This window comes from Acanthopagrus latus, chromosome 13, assembly GCF_904848185.1.
Source record: "Acanthopagrus latus isolate v.2019 chromosome 13, fAcaLat1.1, whole genome shotgun sequence".
Taxonomy (NCBI): Eukaryota; Metazoa; Chordata; class Actinopteri; order Spariformes; family Sparidae; genus Acanthopagrus; species Acanthopagrus latus.
Window position 1 is genome coordinate 20912554 of NC_051051.1, and position 23448 is coordinate 20936001.

Genomic DNA, 23448 nt, shown 5'->3' on the forward strand with positions numbered 1-23448 from the left:
CAGGTGCTGAAGAAGGGAAACTGTTTCAGGGCCTTCATCTTTGGAAGTCGCCTGTATAATCAACATGGATGTAAGTTCCTCTTGATCGTTACAGTATCAGAACCTGAACAGTAGTGATGAGACATTTCTCTTTGCAAGCACAGATATCTTTAACAATTGGGCAACGCGAACAACTTGAAAAACGTTTCCGACTGCCTCATTTGCACTTGAAAGATTTCTTGTTGCAGGGGAGCACGAGAAAATCCCAAAGTTTAACGGCAGCGTATTGTTGCCTCGAGGCATTTTCTATTCATTAGAAACATGTCTTTGATGGTGGACCGGTTGATTACCGTCAGATATCAGAGGTATGTATATTGTTTATAGCTTCTGTGCCTTTGCGTTGCATTTCAAAGTGTGTAAACAGCGGCTGCGGCTCAGGGGTAGAGCCAGTGTCTTGTTATTGTAAGGTCGCTGGTTTGATTCCCCTGGTCTGCATGTTGAAGTGTTCCTTGGGTAAGATACAAAACCCCAAACTGCTCCTGAGGGGCTGGTCGGCACCTTGCACGGCAGCCACCGCCATTAGTGTATGAATGTTTGTATGAATTACTGTGAGACGCTTTGGACTAAAGTGTCTGCTAAATGCTCTAAAATGTAAGTGCAAACAAGCTGAATGCACCCAAACCAGGAGTAGAGTTATCTCAGTGTTCAGAATAAGCAGGTAATGGAACAGAAAATGGACTCACAGAAACGTCATCTTCATTTGGTTTGTTTTGTTTCAGTTGAGGCTGATGCATCAGGGAGAAGGAGGAATAACAGAAAAGTGACAGCTAATGAGAAATGAACCCAATTGCCAGAAAAGAAAATGTGAGCTAAGTGCTTTTCAACAGACGAGTTAAAGCGTCTTGTTTTGGTTCAATTTCTCTCTTGTCACAACGCTGTGCTTATATGCTCCGGTCAGGTTAAGGCACAAAACTTGTTTAGGGTTAGGAGAACATCACGGTTTGGCTTGAAATTCCTGTTTCGTTCACCACAAAGGTCTCATTCATAACACCTGCTTAAGTTGTCACAAACATGGCTGTAGACGGCCCAACTTTCTGTGAAAGATTTTCGGTTTTGGTCGCCTCAAACACGGCTGGATGTTTCCCAAGGAATCCCATCAAAATACCCAGTTAAGGCACCACAAACATGGCTTGAGATGGCCCAAGTTCCCAACACACCAAAAAAACTGGTTTTGGTGGTCACAAATACAACAAAGTTCCCTTTGAAAATATCTACTTGAAAATATCTGGTGGTGTCACACTTACAAATTACCTTAACAAGTAATTTGTTGCTTAAACCTAACCAAACTGTGACAGAAAACTGAAAAAGAAGAAAATAAAACATGAACTTAGTGTAGAGCATCACACATGAGCCCCCAGTCTCCTGCAGTGCTGTAGTAACCAAAGATCATGTATGTATGTATGTGCGCTTTGTGTGAGTACGTAGCACAGGTGTGAATGTATGTGACAGGTGAAACCAGGAAGTTGACTGTATCTTTCTTTCGCTGATATAATGGGGTTGCCAGGTTTGATACCGTTGTTGACATTGCAGCACAAAATGGCTGTCATGACGGCTAAAACCACAAACTTACATCTTTACATTCCTGTTTGTGTATAGATTTAACAAATCAGATACCATCTGTTAATTAGCCAGCTTTAGCGATATTGGACTGAGCTGAGCGAGCGCCACTGTAACACAGTCAGAGGCCTTCAGCACCACGGTCAGCTCCACCAGGCACCAAGTTCATCAAAAGTACACTGATTAAAATCATTGAAACATAATCAAATATATTTCTTTTAATATGTGGTTATAACACATTGGAACACAGATTTACTGTATTTTTCTATAGTGTATACATCACCGGAGTAGCAACTTGCTACTACATTTATGACAAAACCATATCCTGACTATCCTACCCTAATCAAGTGTTTTTTGTAACTGAAAATAAAGGATAACACCACAGAATGTATAGGTCTTGGGTGAGAACATTTGTGGCTCCGGAGCATGTCACTAAAACACATACAAAGTCTACATCCACTTATTGTGGAAGCTGTCTGTTTTAATGGGTTTTGTGTTCAGGCAGCCTCAAGACAGAACTGTGAGAAATGTGCACAGACGTTTGATATCCACCGGAGATGAACTGACGGGAGACAAACAACCTTGAGCTTTTTGCTCATCATCCTTAAGTGCTACAAAGTAAATGTTTTCAAAGGCGTATGATGCAAATTCCAAGAGCTGCAATTAGGAGGCAACAATCTGCCAAAAAGTCCAAGGAGGACATTTAGCTTTCTGCAGGTTTGGTTTACAGTCAGAGATCCTCCCTGCTTTGTGGCTACTTAAATAAACAAACAAGCAAAACTACACAATTACATAATAAAATGATGATGATTTTATGATGAAGCATTAGCAGACTGGTGGGAGTTTTCAGAGGAATCAAATCTGTATCTTCAAACGTCAGCAGGATTCTCTCAAAGCGAGTGGACAAAATGAATCTTTATTGATCTCCGGGGGGAGATCAGACCTCTGCAGCCACAAAATATAATTGGATACATAAAAAAAACAAACAAAAAAAACATTAGCCTGGAGGTTCAATCTTGACCAGGAAGTGCAACTAAATAACCTCAAAGCAAAGGCTCACTTTCCACCATCTCTCATGGGCTTCATCTGCCTTTGTGGATGTCAGCTGGACATCATGGCGACAGAAGTATCATTTGGGGAAGTTTGTCTTTTACTGGAGTTTTTTTTTTCCAGAAGTGCATGAAGGTGAAATATTCTCTCCTTTTGTGAATCAGAGTTGAATGACCTTTTAAACATCGGTATCATGTTCTGTGGCAAGGTTTCCTCTAATTGGATTGAAGGCGTTTAAGCTTCCATTAATATTATCAAAGGAAGCAGCTTTTTCTGTTAAGTCATGGAAAGATTTTTTTTTTCTCTCTCTCATGGATGAAGAATGTGTGCTGACTTTCAGCATGCTTTACTTGCCCGGCAAAAATCAACTTCCTGCGCTGCTCCTGGCAGGGTCTCACACTTTGAATTACTCGTTTTCAAGGAGGTCTGTACCTGAGGCTAGAACAAACATCAAAATCAACTCAACTTGAGCTGACTGGAGCTTCACCTTCTCCTGCCGTTGAGCTGCATCACTCCGAACAGATAATATTACAGTTCCTTCATGTCTCATCACACTTTTCATTTCTCTTCACGGGATGCAGATAAAACTTTCAAACTATCTCTACTACATTCATGGAGAATAATTGAAGTGATAATGCTGATGATGTTCATGAAAGTCTTTATTCGCCATACCATCAGCTTAAAGGAATAGTGCAACATTTACAGTGCCAGAGTGACTGTTTCCACTTGTTTTGCAGTCTTTATGCTAAGCTAACGGTCTCCTGGCTCTAGCTTTATACAGATATACAGATGCTGTGTTTCTGACACAAAGAGGCGTTTCTGTTATTCAGCCTACCCTAAATGATAGAAATGGGGTGGACATAATAATATAGAGAGGACAGTTCCTGCCTTTGATCATGAGTGGCTGAGCCGCGCGGAATAAAAACACATCTGTGACTGCATTAGATCAGTGTTACTATACCAAAAATTGTCTCAAAATTGTCAGGATTTGTCGTTAAATTCCCTTTGAAAGAGAAAAATGGAGGGAGAAGAAGAGAGAAACCGGAGAGGTGGAAAAGTCCAGAAACAAGTCCGGGACCATTAAACAGACTATATGATCCATTTATCATTGATCATTGTACTGTTTTCATAGCTGGTGTGCCCAGAAGGATCTGGACATAGACTTTAAAACAATCACCAGATGGGAATCTAAACTAGACTCTCCGTCAGTTTGACGCTACTGTGAAAAAAGTGACAGGTGAGAATTTAAAGAAAAACTTAGCCTATATATATATATATATATATATATATATATATATATATACTCACATGTCCAGAAATATTTGAACATCTATTTTCTTCACTTAACAGAAAAATAAAAATAAAATGTTGCGTCGTGTCTAATTGCATCCCTAGAAGCATCCGTCACAATAACTCAATACAGTTCAACAGCACCACACGCCGCGTTATCTCCAGTGTCAGCACAAACTAAACATGAAAACCCTCTCAGTGGGAGGATTTACTGCAGGACGGTTGGATTGGACTGCAGTACTTTCAGCCAGGTGTAAAGAATAAACTGACAGATGATTGTGTCTTTTTTCCTTCATGGTAATTTGTTGATTTGGAAGAAATGTCATCACAGCCGGTAAAAAGTGAGTCTTCGTTGAAGATTGAAGACTTTAAACAATGTGACTCTCTCCTTTATGTCATTTACACCACAGCAGCCACCACAGCTGATGATAACGTATCTGATGGGACTCAGGTAGAAATGTTCATAGATGAGGTGATGGCTTAAAGTGAAGTCACCTTTCTCTTACCTCCTTCCCTTCCTCACTTTCTGACAGAAGTTAAATGACTAAATGAAGTTCACTGATACCTTGGGTCAACTTGTGGATTTCTCTGGGTTTGGTCATTGGGAATTATTTGGAATAATGTCAGTCCATAAGTGAAGAAAACACAACAAAGGTCCAAAGAAATATTACATATTATCATCTCTTTAGGGAGTCCTGGTTAAGAATAAATTGTCTTCAGGTGAGTTTTCTCGCACTTGGCGTCTGGTGGCCATTAGAGGAACTGCAGCTGAAGACACTTTCCCATGCATAGGACCTCCTTGCCACTAGGGGGCGCAGACAGAGGAGAGACAAACACTGCCTACATGAAATAATGTTTAACATACATTTTAAGTTATTTTCAAAATGTGATAATTAAACTCAAACATTATTTAATTGTCTTGTTTATTCATTTTTCAAACATGTTAGATATACTTTTCCTTTGAACGCATGGCTAACCAACTGCGCGTGAATAGCAAAATATAAACAGACAAGCTAAAATATATACCTAACTTAAGTAGCATAATTGTATGTATCATGTGGTATTTAACTGTTAGGCTGGGCGGCCTGCACAATTCAAACACGGCTAAACAAACCAAACAAGCAATTTTGACAACTCACCAATAAAGAGTGTAGTAGAGTGTAATAAATAGCAAATGCAATAGATCCATTTCTGTAACAGTTTTGTCCAAAACATGGCAATCTTTGTTTAAACTGTGACAAAATGAGGAAAAAAAATTGTGACTATAGATGCATTTTTAAATTTGAGCAGATATGATTTTCTACACCCGCCCTAGAGCCAACAACAGCCAATAAGAAATCATTCACTCTCTCTTCTGTCTCCTCTCTCCTGAGCCAGTAATATATCAGTTCTAAATGCCTAAACTTGGGGAACAAATGCAAGTTTATGTAGCCTGATGGATTTTGCGCTCTTGCATGTACTTGTATATACTTACTTTATGCAAGTGTATGTACTTTTTCATTTCTTCTGCTCTTTGAATTGGTTGTTTCTTTCACCTAAGCCATTGTTTTTGACAATTTTATAAGCACAAAGTTAGTGTGAATAGAAAATAAAGCACTGTAATGAATGTAATGCCGTTTTGTGAGGGGCCCAAAAAATATACTCTGCCCAGTGCATTCCATCCATTTGATCCAGCCCTGCTTCCGATGACACATTAAACACATTTGACATATTATTTCTGCCATTCATATTAATTTTCAGAACCACATCCTGCAGGGAAGATTACAAACAAAACAAGACCGCGTGTCCTTATTAAAGTTTTGCGCGTAATTCCCACATTTAACAAAACACCACACTGACCATTAAAGCCATAAATCAGGGCTGTTCGGTTTATTAATGTGTTCTTTGGGGCAGTGGTCGCGCAGTACATATAACTGGAACCTAATGACACAAGGCAGCCTGCTGTTATGGTGAAAAATGGCACACCACAACTGAGTGCAGGGCCATTTTAATCCCGCAAGATAGAAGTTGACGCGCAGGGAGCGAGAGATTGCAGCTTGTTTATTATAATCTTATTAACTGGCGGCAATTAACGCGTTTTATTGCACCTTTAAAACACGAGGCTGCGGTGCAGCAGGGAGAGATCATTTGTCACAGTCAGTCAGTCAGTCAGTCGCTGTGTATGTTCACATCAGCACATCTGGAAGTTTTTTTTGTTTTTTTTTGTGTCAAACGAGCTGCGGGGACTTCGGTGCTGCTGAGCGGGCTGACTGACGCCCCTTCTGCGTTCCTGCTCGAGTAAAAAAAAAAAAAGAAAGAAAGAAAAGGAAAAAAAAAAGGCGCATGTGTGTTATTGCTGCGATGCGAGTTTGAGCCGCATCCAGACGCACTGGCCGCCGCTGGCTGATGCTCTCTCTCCCCCCTCCTCCTCCTCCTCCTCCTCCCCTCCTCCACCTCCCCATCTTGGTGGTGGCGGTGGTGTTGTGCGCAAAATCTCCAGCGCCGGACGGACGGACGCAGTTTGACGGTACAAACGAGCAGCGGCTCTGCGGAGGGGGGGATATCCAAGAGAAGAAGAAGAAGACGGGAAAAAAAACAACAAAACAAGAAGCCATCCAAAAAAAGCAGATATGGATATTTAACGGGCATTTGGGTTTTTTTTTTTTCTTTCTCTCTCTGTTTTTTCCCCCCCCCACTGCCCCGTGATGTTCCTCTCGCCCCGGGGGTGTTAATTAAACCTGCTCGATGTCTCTCATCAGTTTATAACCGGAACAAAATGAGGATTTCTTCTGGCGACTGGTTTCTGTTGATATTCTCGGGCTTCTGGGGACTGGCGATGGGTGCTTTCCCGAGCAGCGTTCAGATCGGTGAGTGTGTGTGTGTGAGCGCCTCGGACGTGAATCATGTGAATGAATGTGCCCGTGGACGTCCTGTCTGCTGCCTCCGCGCCGCCGTTTAACACCTCAGCACTCCTCAAAGTGCACATTTCTGTCTCGTTGTGCTCCACGCCACGATGCACGCTTCTGTTGCTGCACGTTGAGCGCGCGCGCGCGCGTGCACACACACACACACACACACACACACACACACACACACACACACACACACACACACACACACCTAACGCGCTTCGTATCTGCGGGCTGGAGTGTGTATCCCGGTGCACTCCGCCACTGCAGCAGATCAGAGCAGCAAAGTGTGTGTGCGTGTGTGTGTGTGTGTGTGTGTGTATTCCCTATGCAGGCTGCCTGTGCATTGACTGCTGTTAACACTCTCGCAGACCCCGTGTGTCGTCCTGCCGCTGCAATGAAAACCTCTGCCACGGTCCCACAGGCCTCCCAGATCCTCTGTTCTCCTCTTTTTTTTTTTTTTTTTTGTTGTTGTTTGTTTTTGATCCCATCTCCAGTTTATTCAAACATTTCCATCTTTGCATTCAGTGGGAGCAGATTTAAAAAAAAAAATGATGGACTTGTGGTTTTCATTCCTCTGGCAGGCAGATTGGCTTGGTTGATTTAGAGGCATGGGGATGGAGAGAATGGCAGACCATGACCTCCAGTTGTTGATCATCACAGCACTCCTAAAAAAAAAAAAAAAAAAAAAAAAAAAAACATTGTCAGAAAAAGCAGAAAATGAATGTAGGGAGGTGTTAAAACCTCAGACTTGTTCGTGGTCTGACCCTCCGCTGCACCCCGGCTTGTGGCGGAGCGGAGGCACATCAGAACCAGTCCGGCTGATGAAAAATGACAAGCTGTTCAAATGATTCTCCTTGTCCTTTTATATCAACGTGATACTCGAATCCCCCGTCCGGCCCCTCCAGGCGGGGTCAGAGGTCAGGGTCTGTTACAGAACAGCACCCCTGAAACTGGGGACACTCGAGCTGGGTGGGGGTGTAAACCTGCGTCTGTGCACTGCTGCCGCTGATGAGGGTGCTGGTTCAGTCACAGTCCCCTGATATTTTTTTTTTCAAACCGCTCCTCATTTTGGATCGCAAACATTTGTTGATGTGCTAATACCTTTCCCGCTTCAGCCCTGTAATTGCCCTCTCGGAGTGTAAAAATCCACAGTGCGCCAGTGTTTCCTCAGCCGTCAGACTTCGTTTAACACTTCTGAGCAGCCACCAAAAAGCTCCGCCAGCTCTCAGAGAGGGCAGACGGCTCTCCAATCAACACTAAAGTCAGTCAGTTTCAAATAATTGCCACTGAAAAGCAACACTTGTTAGCAGAGGGAGATTTGCTGCGCAACACAGAAACACAAATACAGTCATGGAGGCAAACGTGCTCCGCAACTGCCACAGATTAAGCATGACGGCGCTGACACATGTGAAGGTGGAGCCTGAGAATTACAGAGCCCCCTTTTCATTCATTGCATTTTCATTCATTTGCTCACTGCCACCAAGAGCCGTGGTGACTGCAGCCTGTCCCAGCATGCATCACATGGAGGGCACAGGGGACATTCTTGACAGGAAGTCAATCCATCACATGCAACACAGAAAAAAACAACAACAACAAAAGCCTAAATATCACACAAAATCAAGAATCAAATTCAAATCTACCGTCGAAGTTAATCAAGCTGTTGAAAAAAATATATTGAATGCGACACTGAGGGAGTTGTGTGAGGGTTTCGAGGTTCTCCTTTAAGGCTCATGAAGCTTTTGTCACTTCTAATGAAGATCCTAACATCATCTGAGTAGCCTGGCTGTGTGTGTGTGTGTGTGTGTAGGGGCAGAGGGGTGTGAACTCTCTTAAGGCCGTGCCTCTTCACAGGTTTTTCACTGGGGTGGAACTGGTGTTGCCAGATTCACTGACACACGGAGACCCCATTTAAACCTGTTATTAATGATCCGTATCTGGATACAGGTGCAGGTGAAATTTCTAAAATCCGTGATTTCGTGGGTCAGTGTTTGGCCTGTGGATATCTGGATAACAGAAATCTAAGACTTCCTCTTCGGCGCGCCTGTCATTGTTTACTGTCTGATTAGTCAGAAGAGAAATGCAGTTGGGAGCGAGAACGTGTTGGCATACACAGTGTCTGTTTAGAGTTCGCTTGTTCGCTTCCCTCAACTCGTCACACACTGCAGCGTGGTCAGTGGCTTTAAGCTTCTAACTACCTGCTGCCCTAATATCAATTATGCATCTGAACAAATCTGCAGTCAGGTCGGCAGTAATTATGCAACGCCCGGTTAGACTTTCAAAATAAAGCTTACAGACGAGCAGTTCACATGCTGTGCAACCAACTCGCCAGAATAAATGTTAGCTTTAGTGTTAGTGTTATCATAAAATCACGGATAAGTTAAAACAGCATGTTTCTTTATGTTACAACGTTCTGTTTGTTTCTGTTGAACTTTGTATCTCTGTCTTATCACAGTGCTGTGCTTGTTCCCTGGTTAGGTTGAGGCACCAAAAGCACTTGGTTATGGTTAGGAAAACATGAAGGTTTGGCTTAAAATACCTGTTTCGGTTGTTTTGGTTGTTATGTCAAACTTTGGGTTAAAGGTGTGATAGGTGAGAATTGGCCACTTGTTGAACTCAAACTCGTACAAACGGGGGGCAGCTTATTGGTCCTATAACTGCCAGTTGCTATGTAGCTGCTGCTAGCTAGCTGTTCTGAGCTGGAGATAAACTGAACCTAAACCTGAACGCAAGTTACGTGACGTCAGGTACCTGAGCGATGATATGTAATCCACTCCTGTTTCAGGGTTTTGAACTTCAATACTTCTATGGCACTGACAGAAATGCCTTGAGGCTGTCGTGTATTGAAAAAAAAAAAAAAAGTCATTCGAGACCAAATTTCAATATCCAAGCAGTTAATCTCATTAGTGTCAGTGAACCAAGAGATAAAAACAGTGCTGGTGATCAGCTGTCTTGACTGGATCTTATTCAGGTGTTATTTGTTCAGCTCGACCACAATCTCAGCAAAAAAAATCTGCCCAGTCTGTATAAAGGCTTTCCTCTACCTGCTGTCAAAAAGCTACAGACAACCTCTTTCAGCAAAGGAAAAATAAATAGAGCCCACGCAGCGGCACTATTTCATAAGACTCTCGAGGGACCAATATGACGTGCAAGATGGGGGTCACGTGTTCGAGCTAGCAGTGTCCTATGAAGCTGCTCTAGTGACTTTCAGTACTTTCTTACAGTTTAAACATTAGTTTGGTCCGCAATGCTATCCAAAAGTAGCCTACAGAAACCATCAGCGGTTCCCATCTGTGTCTATGGGACCCTCACCTCGCTCATCTCAGCGGCCCCTCGAAAGCATCCTGCATTTCTTCGCATTGACAAGTCGGCTGGTCCTGCCTGCGTAATCTGCATACAGAGATCTGATCACCGTGTAAGCAGTGCCGAGATAACGGGAACGATTGTGCCACCAGGTGTAAAAATTCAAAGGCCTGTGATCCAGATGTTTTCCCCCAGATAACATGTGCCAGCTGGAAATGGGGTCAAAAACAAACAGGCTCTTTGGAGCCACAAGAGCCTTGTTTTTGGCAAACCATATGGCATTTACGAAACTTCAAAGTCTTGAAGCCCCGACAGTGTTTACCGCTGTACTGACTCTCATTTTGTGTAGCATCCACCAGAAGCTGAATGAACGGCATTTGGGTCAACGCTTGATTTATTTAGTGTTGAAGATAGGTTTTCAAATATGTAACATGTAAAGGGCATTCCTGCTGATCAAAATGTTCACACCATTTAGGTTTGTAAATCAGGAATCAACACCTCCTGAGAGCGTTTGTGAGTCAAGGGGGGCATGAAACCGTCACAGCTGAAATGATCTGAAATTCATAGCAGCCCTAGTTTTCCACAGTTATGCAAAAACGACGGAAGAGGATTTACATGCGTGGGCGTCATGAAGGAGTAAAATATTCTAAAGTTTACCTTCTAAAGAGGTCAGCCATAAAAAGAACACACTGGCATTTCGCTTTAAATGACATTTATACTGTCGCATCCCAAGAAATATAGCCTGAAGTTAGACTTTCAAATGTGAAACAAAGTGCTTCTGACCCAAAACACCACTGACATTTGCACAACCATAAACAGCGTCGACAGGATCTCCATATACCAAGAAGGCGAGGCTCTGATTCTGAGCTGGTCTTGCAGTGTTGATCCAGGAGGGTATCTGGTGCATAATATCACTTTTCTGTTTGCGTAAGTATGAAACAAAGGTGATTTAAATGCTAATCAGACTGCATCCTACGGTACACTCTCACAAATGCTAGTGGAGCTTAAAGAGTCGCGCGTTGCTTTACCGTTGGATTAATTTTGGATTGTCAGCAGTAGGGTATCGGCAAAGTGATTTAACAGAACAATACTGTCCTTTTATTACATCTCATATATTGTCCAGTTGTCCAGTTGTGTCCACCTCTAACATGATAGAGGTTGCTCTATGACCACAGTTGCTAAAGGAGAAACTTTATTTGGGTTTAAACCGCCATTTTGAGGTTGTCCACACGTGAAGGTGTTTATTTGCATGCCAAATATGACCTGCATATGTTAACCAGACAAGGACCTTTGTTTCTTGTAGCCATGACCAAGTTCCCTCCCAGCCATTGCCAGAAAACTATTGTCTTAAACACATCAACAGTGTTTCTTTAACCATAGCCGAGTACATTTGAGCAACACTGGCAGCATAGTACACCAGTTTGGTCCAGGCTGAAATGTCTCAGCAACTGTTGGATGGCTTTGCATGAACTTTGGTACATATATTCATGGTCCACAGAGGATGAATCAACGTCCCGTTGTGATCTCCCGGCTTTACCTTGGGTGCCAGATGTAGGTCAAAGTTTTCATGTTTTAAGTGAAGCATCATGACGTCTACTGGGTGGATTAGCACAGCGTTTGGTTCAGACATTCATTACTCCCAGAGGATGTATCCTACAGACTTTGATCACTTTTCTGCCATAACCACTCTCTTGGGGATCCCACTGAGCAAGGACACGTCCAAACACTTCCACTTTGGATCCAGAACTGAACTTTTTGGTGGCATCTTTGTAATAGTCACTGTTGAGGTCCAATTAAAATTTTTTGTGAGGTTCAAAATGAAAGTGACGACATAAACATCCAAGACAAGTTGCAGTCAGATGCACAGATACTAAACCTGTTGTTCCAAATATTAATAAGTGGTTATATAGGGGGCAAGATCTGAAACCCCTGACATATCAGATCAGAAAATGTTGACAGAGATTATTTTTGGAGACAACAACAATCAGCACCTTTTATTCCTTGGTTTGTGGCCTTATTGCCAACATTAGTGCAATTGTACTTTTCCAATCAGCACCATTTGGGAGGCTCTAGGTGGTCCTTAGGAAGGGTAGAGGGGTTCATTTCACAGAAAAAACAGAATATATAACAAGTTTGCATTTAAGAGACCTTTGTTATATATTTTGTTGAGTTGCATACTTAATGTACATTATCCCAAATGTTTCCAACAATGTACAAACCCTGAGACGTTTACGTGACTAAACTAACAATAAAACTTTATATTTTATATTTTCTCCCCTGTGAACATTTCTTGCCTGAGTCACATCAGACCGATTTTCAACGGCAATGGTGGTTGTTAAAAATGAAAACAGCAACTCCCATGATCCCACACGACTATTTTACAGCATCATAAAACTGCGGCTTTGTTTTCATTGTTTTGATTGAGGGACCCTTAGAGGCAGAGATTACATACTGTTAGTTTAAGTTTGAGTTCCTACCTCATACTGTTTTACCAGCATGACTAATAAATATGGAGGTGTGTGTGGCTCGATGTCATAAAAGTCTGTCTTTCTTAATAAACTAGTGTTTCACACCGGCTCTTAAAATCTAATTTGTAGTCAAACTGGTGCAAATGCAGATGATGAAATTGTTTTAGTAGTTTCTGCCTTCATTTCACTTCATGTCTCTGCGCTTGTCAGCTATAATTAAACTGTCTGCAGTAAGATTGTGGATTATTCTCCGGTGCTTCCTTTCTTCTTTTTTCTTTTTTTTAAATTTTACATTGTCATGTGTTTCCTTCCCTTCTGTTCAGGTGGTCTGTTCATCAGAAACACTGATCAGGAGTACACTGCCTTTCGTTTGGCAATCTTCCTGCACAACACCAGCCCGAACGCCTCGGAAGCCCCGTTCAACCTGGTGCCTCACGTGGACAACATCGAGACGGCCAACAGCTTCGCCGTCACCAATGCCTGTAAGTCATCCGCATGGCTTTGTGTTGTGTTTGTGCATTGTGGGGGTTTTTGATCACACTAAAAGAGGAAAGCGAGGCTTCCTGTACAGCAAAGGCTGTGAAATGGGAGGTGATGTGAGGACTCACGTCTTCCCAAGATTTCTGGACGATGTTGGCTTTTTATTAAAGGATAATTCAGTTTTATAATGACTGTGCTCTTCGTCTCATCATTAATCCTCTCTGTGATAATAACATTGTACTCACCAAGTTGAAGAAATGGTTCAACATTATTTTGTATTAAGGGGTTGGAGATAGGATTAAGACTGTCATTTTTGTACACATTTGCACAGATTAAATGGACAAATTAAGTGAAGTTTAAGGTTTTTTAAGCTTTGTTGCTGTTCCTGGATCATCATAATTAATGTTGCTTAAAGAACATCATTGCAACTGACCAATCAAATGTTTGTAATGTCATAGCTAAGCGACTTTTGTTAGAGAAGAAAAAAATCGTGTTTAGCTTTTGAAAGGGTCAGTTTTAACCCAGCCCATGTTCTCCCGTATGTAATGAAGTATTTAGTTCCATTAACTTAATCAAGTTTTTTAGTTCCCTAATCCTAACAAAGTGTTTTAGGTCCCTCAACTAAACCAAGTTTTTTTTTATATCCCTAAACCTTGCCAAGTTTTTTAATTCCTTTAACTTAACCAAGGTTTTGAGTTCCCTAAACCTAACCAAGTATTTTAGTTCGCTTATGTTGACACCAAACAACTACACAAAACTGAGTGAACAGATAATGTATAAGTTCCAAATTGGATACAAACTCCAGGCTCTGTACTGAGAGTCCTAAACTTAACTCAGTTGCAGTGATTGTTGTGGAACACCAACATGGCAGCATCAGATACACCATGTCACGACACATCGTTAACGATATCCAGTTGTTTCACATTCACAAATGTAGAAACACAGTCTCAAACAGTTGTCTCTGACTCGGCAGCAAATTTGAACGTGTTTCTCAGAAAGAAAATTGCCAACATTGTACTCTGGTGACTTAGTTGTGTTCGCTCTGCTTTACTATCCTGACTGAAGTGTTTCAGTAACTGACTAAACTTCTGGCTTGTTCACAACCAGTCTGATCCTCAGGCTGCTTGTGTTTGTTGCCCCGCTGGACCTATATTATTTTTATTTGCTAATTTGCAGTGCTGCCAGATCTCAGCAATAATGTTGGTGGGTACAATGTTATCATAATGGATATGCATCATCCAAACACCCAAGGTGCAATAACCTGGCATCATCTCTCAGAAAGGTGGATTCTCTCCGGCTGTATCGAGATGAAAACGTATATCGTTGATATTATGAGTATTCGGAGTGGCAGGAGTCAGAGAAGTGATAGAGTAAGGTAATAATATCATGTGAATGACATCATTTTAAATGAGGATGGTGGAAATGTTGTAAATGACACATTTTTAGGGTTTTGTTTCGGTTCAGTTTCAGTTTGTGTGTGTGTGAACATGTATGTGTGTGTGATGATGTGGCAGTACAGCTGTGTCTGTGAGTGTCTGCTGGTTCACATCTGATCTGAGCACAGCTACGCACGCTGAAGGGGACAGCAGCTGTAAACACATGAACAACAATCACACACTCTGCTGTGATATGCTAACAGTGGTAGGCGGTGATTTTTTTTACTGCGGATCCCGGGGGAAACGTCTTCTTTCTTTCCTTCTGTGTGTGTCTGTGTAGGTGTGTGTGTGTGTGTAAAAATGTGTGTGTTGTAGGGTGTGGGGGTTCTCACAGAGACCATAAAACAACGCAGCCTGATGTCTTCTACTATCTATGGTGTGATCTGGTGTTAGAAAAATCAATGGCTAAATTAAGCAGAGAATGGAGTGCTGTTATGTTTCTTTGGTAATCGAGGGGGTGTAGTGTGTGTGTGTGTGTGTGTGTGTGTGTGTGTGTGTGTGTGTGTGTGTGTGTGTGTGTGTGTGCGTGCGTGGGTGTGTGTGTGTTACAGCCAGAGAAAGATTGCAGAATTTTATGATCTGTCTAGAAGAGCAAGCAGCCATTTAAAAAAAAAAAAAAGAAGTCGTGGGGTATTTCTCCCTCTTTTAAACTCCCATTTTGGTAAATTATCACCATTTAGTAAAAGCCGAATGCGCTATTAGGAGTTCCTTTTTCCGATGTACCCATAGATGTACAGACGGCTACAGCTGGATTGCTGAAGAACCCAATTTAAAAAACCCAACTTAAAAATGTGATGATTCTCAAGCAAGTTCTGTTTTAGTGGGGCTATAAGGAGCATCTTCCCGTTTTTTACCCCTTCCCCTATAAGCAGATTTATGGATGTTTTAACAGACACAGCCACCATATACAACCCCAAAAAGTGACACTGAATCTAAACGTGGGTGTGTCATGTCTGTGTCTTCAGATTTTACAAAGTTATGATTCCTTTTTGCCTCGTGTCTCCCATGGAGCCTTTATTTGCTCAGCATGGTTTACCTTGAGATCATGCTGACGTCTGCATTCACTCAAATGCACCAATACAGCTGGCAAGTTTTACCTACTGGTGACCTCCAGTATTAAATAACACTGGGTGAAGCTGTGGTCTCGGTCTCTGTGGACAGATGAGCAGCAGACAGAATAACAGAAAAGCCAGTTAGAAGCACACAAATAGAAAAAAAAAAAGAGTCACCGAAACAATTAGCACCATTAAAAGCATGCCGAATTAGCTATTACCACTTCCTGTTTGCAGTTTTACCATGGCTGTACAGACAGCCATCACCACATTACTTTAATATGAGATCAGTTTAAAAACTTGATGATTTCAAGGCAGGCTCTGCTCTGTTAGTGCTTTTGTGAGTGTCGTTTCCCACCAATTTCTAAGTGGATTCATAGCTGTTTGGATGGACACAGATACAGGATTTGACGATATCCTCAGAAAGTGTCACTCACACTGAATCTAAGAACATAAGTAACACCAATGTGTTTGTAAGGTTTTGCCTATTAATGACCTTTGAGATAAAATTACAGCAGATGAAGCTGTGCTGGTCTCTGTGGACGGGTGAGCCGCAGATAGAAAGATGTAAAAGTAGGTTATTGGCACAAGAATAGAATTAAAGATGAGCAATTAAAACAATTTTCAGGGTGATATATGTTGTATATATGCTCACACAAGCATATAGCTGACGGTTGCAGTATATAAAAAGCGGTCTGTGGGAACAAGCGTGAATATTAACGCGGTCTGAGTTTAAAAGTACTTACACACAGTGTGTTTGCCTACTTAAAGGAAGCCTCTACATAATGATCTAGATCCAAACTACTACTAAGTGCTTGAGAATTCTTTATGAGCTGCTCAGAACACTCTACAGAATTTGCATAAAAGCAGCATCTGTGTAGAGCCCAGGGTTGCAGAATATGAAACATCTTTATTTCAATAATCCTTTTGCTTGGATTTCAATTGCAAGGTTACACCATCCTCCGAACAGGCCTTTTGTGCTCGCCCGGTCAATACAGGCGCTGAAATGAGGCGGTGAGACAGGAGACGACTGTCAGAGGAGCTCTCGATGGCCGCAGAGCAGCGCTTGTCCTGCAGTGGAGGCATGGGTGGCTCTGGACTGTATATTTCCAGGGACAGAAGAAACTATGGGATTTTTCGCCTCTCGTCTAATGGCTGCACAGTCACAGGAAGTGAGTCTGCAGCGCATTGATTGGCCAAGCCAAATCAGAGCAGAATTACATGAGCCAATCAATGGCTCTGATAGCTCAGGGCCAGCGGGGAATCTGAGATCGAACCGTAGCGCTTGTTTTCACCCCCTCGTTTTGCATTTCACAGTGTCTTTGTCGCCACCCCCCCTTATTTTTTTTTTTTTGCTTCACGGTCCCTTTTTTCGCTCCACTGTCAGCGGCCCTGAGATAATGGTTATGAATAGGCAGTGTTAGCATGTGATGTTTAAGGGCATAGCGTACATTTGGGAAGGGGAGATGAGAGAAGGAGCTAATTTGTGAAGAGAGATTAGGCCATTCAGCGGCTCGGCGTGCTGCTGTCAGGGAGGCTGATGGGAATAATTGGTGGGAGGACGGGGACAAATGTTGTTGTATGTTCCCATTGTCATTGATAATAATTCAGTGGACCAAGACCCTCTGATAGATCCTGTTTCATGTGTTCAATTCACGGTTAAGTCTCCGTTTTACTCACAGTGGGGTTACCGGCATTGTACTCAGATTTACAACTTTGTTGTGTTGCTTATCTCATAACTTTCAAAGGTCTCGGTGCAGTATAATGTATCAGTATCAAGTTAATTGTGACACCCTGGTGTAATTACTATTAACAAATGAGGGCTGGACAAGACGCTTGTTATTCTCTCTGTCGCAGCGGTGGTGCTGAGGGTCTCCCACAGGCTCTGAATTTATACGTGGTTCTCAACTCTGTGGGGGAAAATTGGGCCTCTGCCAACAACTGGATATTTTAAGATACGCAAATGCAATAATTTATGTCGTTATAAGACAGTAACGAGGTGTGCGCTCGATTTTTTTTTAAAGCGTCCTGTTGTGTTAAACAAGCTTGGAGCCGCTGTGTGTGAAATTTGATGTGATTATAGTAAGGCTGATCTCCAAAAATCCAAATTGCAGCTTCTCTGCAGTTTCTTTCATGAAGGTAAAATGTGAGAAATCAGTGTTATATTGAGGTATTGTGGGGCTGCAGAGATGTCCCAGCCTGCAAATATTCTTCACCAGATGTATGAAAACCTGTTTTCATGGCTGAGAGCCCCTGTAGGTAAGCCACATATGGAGGAAGCCTGTTTATGAATGTACATGATCAAAGCCAACGATGTCTCAGCTACCAGTGCACCTACAAGTCTGTACACACCATGGCACACTGTTAATAGGCCTGCATTGAATAGGAGAGGTCGCATAACAATCAGTGTGTTTACAGGGGGGATGTTACAGTAAACCAGAGGGTGTCTCTCTGTAGATGGAAGGTGAAGAGTGAGGGCAGATTGTTCACAAGTCAATCAATCAGAAAAAAATATAAAGTATAAAATACTGAAATGGGTGGCCAAATATACTTGGCTGGCTGTTAATATACCTGGACTGACCACCCCAGTGAACTATATGTGTGTGAAACACTGGAAACATTGCAACATGGAACGTTTCAGTCGGCTGGTCTGTTTTTGTCCACGGCTATCCTTCGTCTGTCCAGTGGACGCTTGGGTGACAAAGACGCTCTGTGTACATCATGATTTATTCACTAGGGATGTTTCCGCTGCACATTTATGCATTTTTTTTAATTTTTTTTTTTTTTTATGATCCACCAACTCTGTCACCTCGGCCGAGCATAAAATCTGTTTTTGTGATATTCGGGCTCTTTCCACCGAGGTTTTTTCGTTTTGAAATATGGCTTTTTCTGATTGCGGCACCGGGGTAATCTTAAAGGATAGAGCTGATGATATTCTAAATATTGTCTTGTTGTTAACAAATCCATGAAAAGACCAAAACTAACAATGAGCTCATCCTGCTAACAGCTAAAGCCTGATGCTTTATCTTATTGTTTCACAGAGCTCCATCAGTGAGTCACACTGTTGCGCACTGGGTAACATTCATCACCACAAACACACACACAGTGTAGTTTATTCTGAGTCGATCCCAGTAGAATCGCACAAAAGCACCAAATGTTCATTAATCCGCTCCTGAAGACGGACCCCCGAAAATCCACTGCTTCATCCTGCTTTCTCCTGAACGCCTCTGCTGCCCAGCTGATGGAGGAAATTACTTGAACGAACGTATGTGTTGAGCCGCTGTTAAAGATTTACGTCTTCCGCAAGAAGAAGAAAAGACACGGTGTTCCTCTTGGAACTAAAAGGCTGCATTCTTATAACAGGAATGGAACTAGTGAAAAGCTGCGTCTGATTGCTGCATTTCCAAGGAGGACATCAGGTCACAGCGGTGACACAGTTGTTACTGACAGGCCTTGAGGAACATCAGTTTAAATGCTGCCTTATGTCACCTACAAATGCTGCGTGACGCATGGCTTACATTCAACTGCGGTGAGGCTGAACCGTGACTCTCAAGATGACGCATGCACGCACAGTGTTATTAAGACAGAAAACCCCCGCTTTCACATGTGTGGAGCGGCAGGAAGTAAAATGCCAAAACAACAGACTGCCTGGTTTATTATGAAACACCGAGCCAGCATGATGGCGATGGTTTCATGGCTCTCTGCCCTCCTCTCAAGGTGTCATTGTTGGCGGTCGAGGACGGAGTGAGTGTTCGAGAGCCCTTGAACTTGAGTCGTCCCTTGGATGTGAGCACATCTATCCAGGGAATTCAGACTGAAAGTCAATGAGGAACATCCAGGTGTTTCTGTGTACGAGCGGTGACATTTCTCTGAATAAGAGTTGAAATTTGAGGCACTGCGTGCATGGTATGGGTGTGATGCTCGAGGACTCGGGATATCCCGACTATTTTCAGCACAACAGATAATACACTTGAGAAAAATACCGCATTGAGGAGATTTCACCTCAACAATCCCTTGCAGGATAATTCTCTGAGCTCGGATTTTCCACATTGAAGTGGAATGAAAATGAAGAAAATACGTGATGGGAATAATTGGAAGGAGAAGTCGTCTTTGTTGGTGGCAGACTGAGACTGCAGTAAACCCGTCGGATTTGACTGAAAGTGACGGTTGGAGTTTTCTTTTGTTTGTACCTTGAAACTCAACTGCAATGGCAGAATAAGTGTGTTTCTGCAAAACAGAGGCTCTCCGATTCTTTATGTTGCAACTTTACATTTGGTTCAGTTTTTCAGTTTTCCAGTTTCTCCCTTGTCACCATGCTGTGCTTTGACTCTGGTTAGGTTTAAGCACAGAAAGCACTTTTATATGATTTGGCAACATCATGGTTTGGCTAAAAAAATCCTCTCTTGGTCTCAAGGTCTCCTTAAAAACAGCCACTTCTCTCGCAACTAATGCAGCTGGAGCTCAACTGACTTCCTATGAAAAATATCCGATTTTGGTTGCAGCCATAAAAGAATACATCAGGTTGTTAACATCATAATATAACCGTGATAAAAAAGCCCCAACTGAAATACTAAGTAAACACTTTCTCTGGCTTCTTGTTAAGTGTCAGTGCTACACTTTTCCACCGAGTTGAAAATTAAGCCATCAGTTTTTTCCCGTAATCCTGCTGACAAACAAACCAAACTGAAAACATGACCTTCCTGGCGAGGGTAAAACATAACATTGTGTGGCAGTGTTGCTAGAAACAGGTTAATAAGGGTGACAAATATGATCTGTTTGACAATCAGATCAGATCGGATCAAATAGATGATCTCTTTTGGGAGAGAAAACAGAGAGGAACAATAACAGTTTCCTTATAAACTGTTTGTTTCAAACATCCATCACAGACCTCTAGGTTCAACTTTAACACGGACCGTGTCCAGTCACAGTTTTGCTTTGCAGTGAGGGTTTGTTCACAATATTTCAGACGCTCTCACCTGGTCCGATCAACGTTTGTTGCCCATTCTGACCTGCAGTGTTGCCCCATTCTCAGTAGTTTCAGTAATTACAGAGCTGAGTAAATACAACGTCATTATAACCTTTAACCATTATAACAAAGATGAACCCCAAGTTGTATTAAACATGACGTTTACAGCGCACAATGTCGGCCGAATGCTTAAGCAAGTTTGGATGATAATAAGCGGCCACTGTGCTGCATTCTTTTTAAAATTCAGAGTAATGTCGACAATGTGATGTGAGCTGACAAAAGGCCGATGTGGAAAGATGAGGAGTTTTTCACCAGAATGATTATGGAGTTGGATATTTAATAAAAACGCAACTGTAAAGGGTGGAGATGTAGCAGTTTGGATGACAGCGAGTGTTCCGTCTCCGTGCTCTCATTATAAACAGACTCTTTACAGACATTAAACCGCAACCGTGTAGCAAATAAACTTAAAAATCGAATCAGTATTCCTCCGAGTCCTCAGCGGTGTGTGTAACCTTTTCACTGCACTTCATTTATCCAGCTGATCCTTGTTGTGTGTTCGGCGGTAGCCTCTCAACCACACAGCCGCACAAAGGTTTTTCAAGGCGTGTGGGGGTGGGAAGCGGTTCATTTGACCTCCTACATGCTGCCCCTGCCTCCGCCTTCATTGAAACAGTGACATCTTAATCTGCATTGACTCATTTATATTCAGAGTGGCGCTCTGACTCACTCCACATCCAGATAGCGAGCAGACTGCGCTCCTATATGCACTCATGCAGCAGACGAGACCTACATGTTCCCTGCCGCTCGCACGCGAACGCGCCCGCCCCTCGTCCGTCCTCCAGTGTGAAAACTCCCGCACACCAACGCGTCTTGCGTTCGCCTGTGCGTCTGAGTAGCACACGCAAATAATCCAGCTGTGCAGGATGTTAGGCGCCATCTAAGTCTGTTGTCTCCGTTCGGAGGGGCTCTTCTGCTCTGTAGTGCTGCCCTTTCAAATGGCCGTCTGTGGCCCCCCATTCATCCGAGGATTCATCTGAAGCGCCGGTGCAAATGCACGGGCCTCTTCGGCGGTGTGTACTTGTGTGCTTAATGGCTGGCGTTCGGATAGAAAGAAAGGATGGAGAGAAGGAAGGGGGATGGGGTTGGGGTGGGCTGCTAATGAGAGATTAATGTGGCGAAGCAGGGAGGAAGATGGAGGATTGAGGGGGTGAGGAGAGTTTTACAAGAAGGGATTCATTAGCCTGGTGAAAGGTAAAATGTAAGCGAGATAATGTGAGCAACAGCAGAGCCGGAGCCGTTTTCGTCGGGGCTTCTTCTGCATTTTCATCGCCGGCCGGCTGAAATGTGCGACGCCGCAACTTTAGTCATACGCCGCTAAATTTAGTGGAGACGTTTTGATGCATCGCCCTGCAGTATGTGCGGAGGGGAAAATGCAAGGACGTCCAATAGAAGAGTTGACTTTGCAGTGAGAGAAAACAGCAGAGTCTGATGCATCTCTTTGCATAACAGTCTGCACCCTGCTAACCTGCCAAAATACAGTGAATTTAATGCACTGGTTAAGTAAAAGATTAGAGTTTTAAAGGTCCACTGTGGATATAGGGAGAAATGAAATATAATATTAACGATGATGTTTTCATTCAGTGCGTAATCACCTGAAACTATGAACTGCCGTGTATTCGACAGAGGGAGCAGAACAGACAAACCAGAAAGAGATCCTTTCAGGTGAGCTTACCTGAAGGCCACCACCGGTTCTCCTACGCGCTTGGAAAGGGAGGGGTATTCAGCGGGTCGCCACAACCCCACCACTAGACCACCAGTTCCGTTTTTCCATCACATCTGCCGGCCTGGCTCTACTCAGTCTGACTCACAGCAGCAGGGAATTGCATTTCCACCACAGCTGGGCCGCCCGCTCGAAGGTGTGTCTCAAACTAACGGCCCACCGGTCTCAATGCCCACAGTTCTGCCGAAGAATCGCCGCCAGCGAAGTGGCTCTGCTACTGCACAATAAAAAGTCCACTGTTACGTAGTCATTTCAAAGCTTTTAGTGCGAAGCAGCATTACAGGAAATGTTGAGTTTTCACCAGCTGTAACTTGTCATGACTCCTGAAACAGTAAAACGCTGCAGACGTTTGAAAGCGCGAAGCTTGAAAGACTCAGTAAGAAGCTACAAAAGTGCTGAGAGCTGAACACACAGGCTTGTCTTTCTCTCAGGTTTCCTGCACAGACACGAGTTGAGCATCCTCATACAGGTTAGCTGCAGTGCATGCTCGGAGGCACAGCTTGGGCCCACTCCTGTGCAGGTCCACTGCAGATGCAGGAGGAATGGCGATGGAGAGGCAAATTGGCGCAACGTAATAAAAAGAGATAATCATTTCCTTGAAAATGATTCAAACTGATTCATCGATTTTCAAGACAGTTTCAACCTAAAGTCATTTTAACATCATTTCTCACACCAGTATGACTCATTAGGCACCCCTGCTTTTGTAGAAAAGAGTCGAACACAGATAAACTGCACTGATTATACACAGCTTTCATTATAATCTCATACACCAAAGAAGTTCTTCCGTGGACAGATGAACACACACGTAATCATTATGTATGTTGATGAAATTTCAGAAACTGTAAAACGGTAAGTGTAAATGTAATTCCTCTGTTCATTTCCGCTCCTCCCCCTTCCCCCCGCTCCACCTCCCTGCTGCACCTCCCCCTCCTGATCTGTTCACTCGTTATGTAAGTGGCCCCCAGAGGTGTGTGTGTGTGTGTGGGTGTGTGTGTGTGTGTGTGTGTGTGTGCGAGCGTTCATGTTCGTGGGGGGCGGTTGAGGAAGACCTCTGAGCGCGCAGCGTCCCCTGAAAAACATTTAACTGTTGATGTGATCCTTCAAAAGCCGTTAGAGTCATGAAATCGATCGTTTGTCTG

General features: G+C 43.0%; 1 protein-coding gene across 6 annotated transcripts in view; it reads left to right on the top strand.

The window, feature by feature from the left end:
- Positions 1-5664: 5664 nt before the first annotated feature.
- gria4b (glutamate receptor, ionotropic, AMPA 4b) overlaps positions 5665-23448 on the top strand; it is a 136845-nt gene continuing 119061 nt past the window's right edge. For all 6 annotated transcript variants that reach the window (XR_005078619.1, XR_005078620.1, XR_005078622.1 and 3 more), the window contains exons 1-2: positions 5665-6782; positions 12919-13077. Coding sequence is in view for 3 of the 6 variants with exons in the window: in XM_037120040.1 (XP_036975935.1) it covers positions 6692-6782; positions 12919-13077 (250 nt within the window). In the remaining 3 variants the exon portion in view is untranslated. The remainder of the gene's footprint in view (positions 6783-12918; positions 13078-23448) is intronic.